The 7,899-nt window shown below is 50.8% G+C and overlaps 1 protein-coding gene and 1 long non-coding RNA gene across 2 annotated transcripts in view; both read left to right on the top strand.

Annotated features, from left to right (window-relative positions):
• The window catches only part of LOC115069554, a 4,283-nt gene extending 377 nt beyond the window's left edge, over window positions 1-3,906 (top strand). Inside the window, exon 2 of the long non-coding RNA XR_003848806.1 lies at window positions 1,807-3,906. This is a non-coding gene — a long non-coding RNA (uncharacterized LOC115069554). The remainder of the gene's footprint in view (window positions 1-1,806) is intronic.
• Window positions 3,907-5,688: 1,782 nt separating this feature from the next.
• On the top strand, window positions 5,689-7,398 carry Tlcd2 (TLC domain containing 2). Its single transcript, XM_008828785.1, is given in 4 exon segments — window positions 5,689-5,863; window positions 6,060-6,143; window positions 6,354-6,436; window positions 6,952-7,398. Coding segments are annotated over 4 exon segments (789 nt in total).
• Window positions 7,399-7,899: the final 501 nt, after the last annotated feature.

The following is a 7,899-nucleotide window of genomic DNA, read 5'->3' as shown; positions in this document are numbered from 1 at the left end:
GTTTAAAGAGAGTCCGTGACAGGAATCATGGCGAAGGGTCTGGCGGAGTAGCTGGGGTGGGGGTGGGGGGATGAGGGGCCGGAAGGCCGGGGGCGGCTATCCCCGACGCCGTCTGCTCGGAGGATACGGGAGCCCAGCATTTAGCCTAGGGAGGATATGGACCAGCGAGTGGCCGGGAGGTGTTCTGTCTCCACCGGCTCTGACTGGGCCAGGACCAGTTCAGTTCCCTGGCAGGGAAGGGGTCGTGGGGCGGGCCGGCCCCTCCTCTCGTTCCCTCCCGGGGATGTTATGTAAGGGGGGAGGGGAAAGGAGTAGGGGGCGGCGGTGCGGAGGCCTTATGCAACCCAAAGGTTAGGATTTCACCGCGATTGGGCGGAGGTTGGGGGGGCGGACAGGAGGAGGGCCTGGAAATTCTACCCCCCCAAGCCCAACTGGCCGCCTTGGACCGAGAGAAGGTCACCTTTGCACCTCCCCCCAGTGTGTCCGGTGGTGAGGCCCCTAGCCCCGGCTTGGCCCTGACCGCCTGGGAAGCCGGCTGCTGGGTGGGGCTCCTGGGTTAGTCATCGCTGGGCTCCCTCTCTCCCCACCTCCCAGCCAACACTTGGCCCCTCCCCATGGCCTCCGGCTAGACTATCGTCCCCACCTCCCTCTGGCCCCAGTTCCAGCCTCCAACTCATTTGGCCTGTCATCCTGGCTGTCAGACTAGGCTAGAAGCTGTCATGGTGCCAGAGGGTTGATGGAGCAGCTGGTCAGAGGGTCAGTGCCCTGGGCCCACCCCACCCTGCAGCCAAGGGCACCTGCTTGGCACAAACTCTCAGCAGCATGTGAGCCCTTTGGGCTGAACAGAGCTATCTCAGGCAGAGGAGAGTTGGACAGAGTTGAACTGGTCACCTAGGAGAAGGAAGATACCACAAAGTTTATGTATCCCAAGAGGCTTGGAATTTGAAAATCCCCACCCCACCCTAATCTTTCCATTCTCTGAATATAGAAATCCCAAGGCGATTTTTGCCCCTCAATCTGGCATGAGCCATGCCCTTGGACTGTGTGCAGAACCACCCTCCCCAGCTCTCAGCCCTCAAGCCTGCCACACCCCCAGCCCCCTCCCTGGGCCATGCTGCTGGGCCCAGCTTTTCCTGCTGATTCATGCGTTGGAACTGTGGGGGCGGGGCTTGGAACTTGGAACAAAGTTCAGACATGGAGGGGCCGGCAGACAGCCTGGAATTCATACCAGATGTACCCGGAATGTGCAAACGGAATGCCAGGCATCTCAGAGTCCTGAGGAAGCTGCCCAGCCACCCTGCCCATACCTCCCTCCCCTCCTGCCTTGGGTCAGCTGTTCCCTTCCTCATAGTCCCTAGAGCCACTGCTGACCTTCTAAACTCTAGACCTTTTCCCTTCCACACTCCTCCCCAGTTTTAAGCCCCCACAAACCCTCCTTCCAGTTGAAGTCCCTAGAAACAAGTAAGTTGAGCTGATCATTGAGCTCACATTCCTGCACCTGATGTAGTGTTTCTCACCTAGGACCTGGGTTCTAGACCCTGTTCTTTGAATGGTGAAGATGCTGGAGTCACTAGTGAGTTGCTAAGGGTTTCTAGTGCCACCTGTAAAAAGGGGCAAGAAGAGTACATTTATTTAGAGTTCCCTCTTGTTTCTTATTGAAGTTAAGAACTCCTCCCAGATCAGAGTCAAGAACCTCTCAATTAGGTGTTGAAAGTCTGTAGGGCTAGGCTTCATGGCCAGTGAGGCAGTGTTTCTGTGACCCAGCCCTACTCAGATCTTTTCTATTTTTCTTCCCCTTCCCTTTAGGAACCTGTGCCTCCCACACCCTCACCTGGCTGAGCCGCAGTAGTTCTTCAGTGGCAAGCTTTATGTCCTGACCCAGCTAAAGCTGCCAGTTGAAGAACTGTTGCCCTCTGCCCCTGGCTTCGAGGAGGAAGAGGAGGAGCAGAGTCTTTGCCTATCATCTGGAAGGTGACAGAACTGGGTTTGGGAAGTCCTGCTCAGCTGGGGAACCCTCACCCACACAGGCCCTGCAAGAGAAGATTTAGGTTAAAAGTGCTGGCTGAATTGGGGAATAGGTGACTCCATCTCCCCAAGGTTAGTTGGTCTTTGTGTGGCAATGGGAAGAAGCAGAAAGAAGGAAAGTCTGTCTACCCTTTTACCCACATTTCATCCTAGGCCTTCCTTATCTCCCATCCTCCCCTCCTCTTTCCAAGTAAGGTCCAAAAGTAAGCGTACTCAGGTGACTGAATTGCAGATCTAGGTTGTCCTCCCTGTGCTTTTACCTCTCTCTGTATTTTATATACTGGTTTAGATTTTAGATTTAGGGCTGCTTACCTCCATGAAGTGTTTATACCCATCAGAGCCTGGGTTCTCTTGTGAGTAGGAACAAAACAGCTCATCACATAAATTGTTGTCCCTTACCCATCTCTGATTACACAAGCCCAGTGCTGGAGTACTAGGATAGAGGGAAAGGTGAAGGCTAGATCAATGCAAGAAGCTAATAGGAAGCCATGCAAGGGTGGCCTTGGGTCACCTCTACCCACAGTAGGACTACAGCTCTTGGTTGGGTCTTAGCAACTACTGCTATTCTTTCTGCCTTTGCTTTCCAAGATTAGTAAGTGAGATTCAGTTCAGGACTGTGCAGGCAAGAAATTGTCTCCTCTAGCAACCAGGAGGGATGGGTTGTGGGATCTGAGCCTCTTGTGAACATCAGGCATCATAAACCTGCACCTCCAGCTCCTGATCTCACTCTTAGGCTTGGACTCTGGGATTCAACCTTGGCCCTGTCTCCCTAATAAAAGATGGCCAAGTTTGGGGGCTACAGGAAGCTATTTGTTCTGTTTGGTGGGAGGAGATATGACGGGCACTCTATCCTATTCTCCATTTATGAGAAACTGAAAGCCATAGGGGAGAGTAGATCATTGAATCCAGCCCTGCTGCAGCCTAAGCTGAAGGGTAGGATGTGTGAGGGACTGAGTAGAGTGGGGTTGGTTAGCTGAGTCTGTTCATACATTCCAACAAAGATCACTCTGTCCCTGGACATTACTTTCTTCCCCTCCTCACTTCACTGGCCACAGTGTGTCCCCTTCCAGCCCTGGGTACATGGCTTTGCATCTTCACCCAACATGGAACAGAAGTGAGGAAGGGCAGCCTGGCAACACAGAGGCAGGCAGAAGACCAGTGAAGGATCTGGCCTGGAGCCACAGGGCCCTCCCTATCTGGGTATTTGTCAGAGAGACCCATAAAACTCTGGAGTACACCAGGAAGGAGAACAGCCAGCCTCCGTCAAAGACAAGTTCCAGCCATTTCCTCTGCAGATCTACCTCTCTTGGAGATAAGGACCCTTAATGAAGTGTGGTCCCATTTTTCTCTACCATGCAGTTTCTATATAAGCAGCCTCAAGGAGCATGAGCCAGCTGTGCAAGGACATACACAGGAAATTAAAATGTGTAACACTATGGAAAATGTATTCTTGACTGGGGCTGTAGCTCAGTTGGTAGAATGCTTGCCTAGCATGCACAAAACCCTGGGTTCTGTCTCCAGCTCTGCATAAAACTGGATGTGGTGGCACAGGCCTGTAATCTCAGCACTCTGGAGGTGGTGGCAAGAGGATCCAACATTCAAGGACATCCTTTGCTACACATTGAGTTCTAAGCCAGCCTGGACTACATGAGACCCTGTCTCCAAGAAATATATATTCATTAATAATCTAAAGGCAGACATTGCTCAAAGTATTTTTTTCCTTATCACAGTATGACAAATAAGACCCCCAAAAATGTTCCCATATGTTGCATGTGGCCATATCAAACACCAGAAGAAATTCCCTGTCTTTTTAACCCAGTAATTATGTGTTGGGAAATTTATCTTAAAATAAGAATTTGATTATAAAATGTTTGTTTCAGAGTTGCATATAGAAAAATGGAAACAACTGTTTGGTTGGAAATTCATTCCTTTTTTTCCTGTAATGAAAATTTGCAACAGGGGATTGCTTGAGAAAATTATATCCCTCCAGATGGTGGAGTACTGCACAGCCATTAAAAGTCATGTAGAAGAAAGTTTAACTGGAAAGAAAAATGCTCTTTGATTATTAAAAAGGTCATAAAAAGTGTGAGTTTCATAATCCTAATTTTGTTTTTAAAATATGAATGTTTACTTGTGATACATAGTTTTTTTTTAAGACTGAAGATGTATTAAAATATTAATAGTGGTTATCTTTGGATGGTTGAATAAAGCAATTGTGAATTTCCTCTTTGGTTTTTCTGTAGTTTCCAAGTTTTGTAATTGTATATTGCTTTCATATACTAAATAAAATTTTAAAATCAATGGAATTCTTTAAACTTTGGAGGCCTAGGTATAGAAGGATGGGATGCACCTAGCCTTTGGTGGGAGTGTTTGCCTGGGGCACCTACTTCATGAATTCTGTGTGTGTGTGTGTGTGTGTGTGTGTGTGTGTGTGTGTTCCTGGGAATCAAATCCAGGGCTTTGTGCAAGCCTGGCCTGTGCTCTACTATAGCCACTCTGGAGTCTGAGCCCTATAAACTCCATTCTTTAGGAGTAAATTGAATCCACACACACACACACCCCTTGTATACAGGAAGCATTGCTCTTGACTTGCTGGCTGTCAGCCAGTGAAGGAGGTGTGGAGTGGAGTAAGGAAGGAAAATGGTAAAAACCTGTGACTGCAGGGAATGGAATGGAGAGGCTGTTCCTCTTCAAGTCAAAGGGGTCTAGAATCTGAACAGACCTACTGCTGAAAACACCATGGTTTTCGTTTTTCTCTTCTGAGTCCATCTTTCCCTTGAGGTGACATGGTCTGAAGATACTCAATAGATTCCAAGCCCTGGGAAGAGAAATAGGGTTCAAGAATGTGGCAGAGTTCCTTTTTGCCTCTTCTACCCAGAATCTGTAGGGCAGACCCAAAAATTCTGGGGCGGAAGAGGAAGGAATCCCCCAAGGGACTGCTCCAAAATGGAGGCTGCTGTTCCGTTTGGGGGCGTACTATGTAAGGGGCAGAACTCCTGGAATCACATGTTTGTGGGAAAGTGCCAACGGCCTAGGAAGGTTTGTAGGCAGAAGGGCTGCTCCACCATAACTGGCACTGCTACTGCCATCAGGTAAAGGGGGGCGGTCGGTGGCAAGGTTTAGGCCTGCAGGGATTGGCTGCGCTGGCCGCCTACCTTCAAAGCTGTGGGTAAAGATGGACAGTAGGTGAGAGATGAAGGAACCAGGAACAGAAGGTGAAAGTTAGTGGGGCGGAGCCAAGAGTGGCAGGTAAGATTAGCCTAGCGATCCATTTCTGGAAGTCTCAGGGGTTTAGGACACGTGGAGTTGGAGAAGACCTCTACTGGTGTGTTCGAAGACCTCTACTGGCACGCTGGAAACCCTTTCGAGCTCGGTTGCCCGACTTGGTGCCCAGGAGCCCCCAAACCGCTATCCCTGGGTAGGGGCGGGACGCCATCAGTTGCCGTGGCTCCATGGCCTGTGGCCCCACGGCTGCGCCAAAATAGGGCCGTGGACAAGCCGGGAAAGTTTCAACAGACTGGAAAGGCAAAGCGGGCGGGTGAGGAAGTCCCTGGACCCAACCCTGCTGAAAGATCGCTGACCCCCGGGGTGCGGACTTAGAGGACCCTGCCCAGGGCAAAGGGGCCAAAGACACCGACTGGAACGTAGCTGGCCCACCAGGCCATGGCACCCTGGGGGCTCCTCGTGACTGGCGCTTCCTTTGCGGCGTTTCGGGGACCGCACTGGGGGCTGCAGCTACTGCCCACACCGGAATCTGCTGCTCGGGATGGCTGGAAGTGGAGAAACATCTGTGTCTCCCTGATGCATAGCCTGCTTTCGGGAGCAGGGGCACTGCTTGGCTATGGGGCTAGGGGGCTGGTGAGACCTGGGGGTTGTGGATGATGGCACAAAGGCTGAGGCTGGAAAACCGGGTGGGTATCTTCAGAGTGGATACTAGATATTCAAAGCCTGAGTCTAGGGCGGGTTGATGGGTGGGACTGCTACCCAGGGAATGGGTCTTGGGGAAATTGACCTTAGCTCCCTCATCTCCCCCAGGCTGTCGCTGTATCCTCAGATGGCCTCCGACCCGATTCATGGCCACCCACCTTGGGCACTGATCCTAGCAGAGATGTCAGTGGGTGAGTCTATAGAAAAGACTTGGACCAGGGAGGGCAACCTTGGAGCAGAAATTCCAGGTCTCCTTCCCCAGTTTGGGTACTGAGCACATGTTGCTGGAGGTTTGCTGTGAGGAATTAAGGACCTAGGAAACGTGGGCTTGAGACACCTGTCAAGACTCTGCACCAGCTCTAGCTCTGAGAGAGTCTGACATTCCTCCCCAATGCCCACAGGCTATTTCCTGGCAGATGGAGTCCACATGCTATGGAATCAGACCTTGGCCCAGGCCTGGGATCTTTTCTGTCACCATTTGGTGGTGAGACTCTGAAGGGAGAAGCCATATAGAAAGATAGGAATGCCCAACTTGGGGGCCCAACTCTCCAGCCTTCTGTCCTCTGTCTTCCCACAAAGCCCAACTGGAACCTTGCTTTCCCAGACTTGGGCTGAATTGGAGGGTGGTTTTAACTGCTAGACACAACTAGGAGTCTGGGCACTGCCCAAGGAGTTGGATCCCCCACAAATGTCCAACTGATCCCAAAAACATTAAATATGGAGTCTTGCTGAGCAGAAAGAGCCCTGATATGGGATTTGGGAATGAGGCACAAAATCCCAGAAATGGAAGTTGGGGCATGCTATCCAAATATTACAGCCTCGGGGTGAGACAGCCTCTGGGTCAAGGCTGCTCAGGCCCCCAAAGATAAGGGTAAGTAGAAAGGTCAGGATCTGGGGGAGTTCTACAAAATGCTAAGAGCCCCTTGAATAAGGACTAGGATGCTGGGACATGATGGATACAGTCATACAAGGCTCTCTGACCTTGAACCCTGCTCCCAGGTAGTGAGCTGCCTCAGCATTGCTGTTTGGTCTGGCCGCTACGTGGGCTTCTCCATGGTGTCTCTGCTCCTGGAGCTGAACTCTATCTGCTTGCACCTGCGGAAGCTGCTGCTGCTTTCACAACAGACCTCATCCTTGACTTTCACAGTGACCAGTTGGGCCACCCTGACCACCCTGGCCTTCTTCCGACTGTTACCCTTGGGACGGATGAGTCTGTGATTGTTCTCACAGCACTACCAGATGCCTCTTGCTCTGGTCATCCTTGGTGGAACTGGACTGGTCACTGTGGGTACCATGAGCATCAGACAGGGTGTCCGAATTCTGGTCAGTGATATCCTCCGGTCTCGACCCTACCAGTCCATTCTTGTGCAGAAGGAGACTCAGGGGATCAGGATATGTGATGGTGAGCCTGTCACCAGCAATTCCACTCTCAGTCTGAAAGACTAGAGAAGTGGTAGTTTCCTCTCTGTCAGCCCTGGTGGGCAGGTGTGGGGGGACTGGGAAAAAGAGATGGTGGCCTTCACTGCATAATTTACAATGTAGTAAGGGCTGAACTGGATTATCAGCATCTCAGGTTCTTTTCCAGATAACTCACCTCTCTTCCCCTTTCCAAAATCCAAGAGGAAATGTTGATGTTAGTGACTGTGGGAAACTGGGTTACTGTTCACTGAATTCCTCTGCTTCAGCACAGGGACAAACAAAGGGAGGGGAAGTCCTACTAGAATCAGAGAGACTGGGCATAGATGGGGCAGGGCCAGAGGAAGAGGGACCTCACTTATGATCAAATTTGTGCAGTGGGACAATGGCACAAGAAACATCTGTTGCCAGGAAGGATGGGCATAACATTTGCCACTGGGTACAGCTTTTTAAATTTTTGTGTATTTTCTGATCTTTTCAAAGAAAATGTAGATTCTTAGATATATGAACATGGGACTAGGACTGTCTTGT

Source organism: Nannospalax galili, unplaced genomic scaffold (assembly GCF_000622305.1).
Source record: "Nannospalax galili isolate Female #2095 unplaced genomic scaffold, S.galili_v1.0 scaffold212, whole genome shotgun sequence".
NCBI classification, from domain to species: Eukaryota; Metazoa; Chordata; class Mammalia; order Rodentia; family Spalacidae; genus Nannospalax; species Nannospalax galili.
Note: the sequence above shows the minus strand (reverse complement) of the source record. Positions and strands in the feature narration are given on the sequence as shown.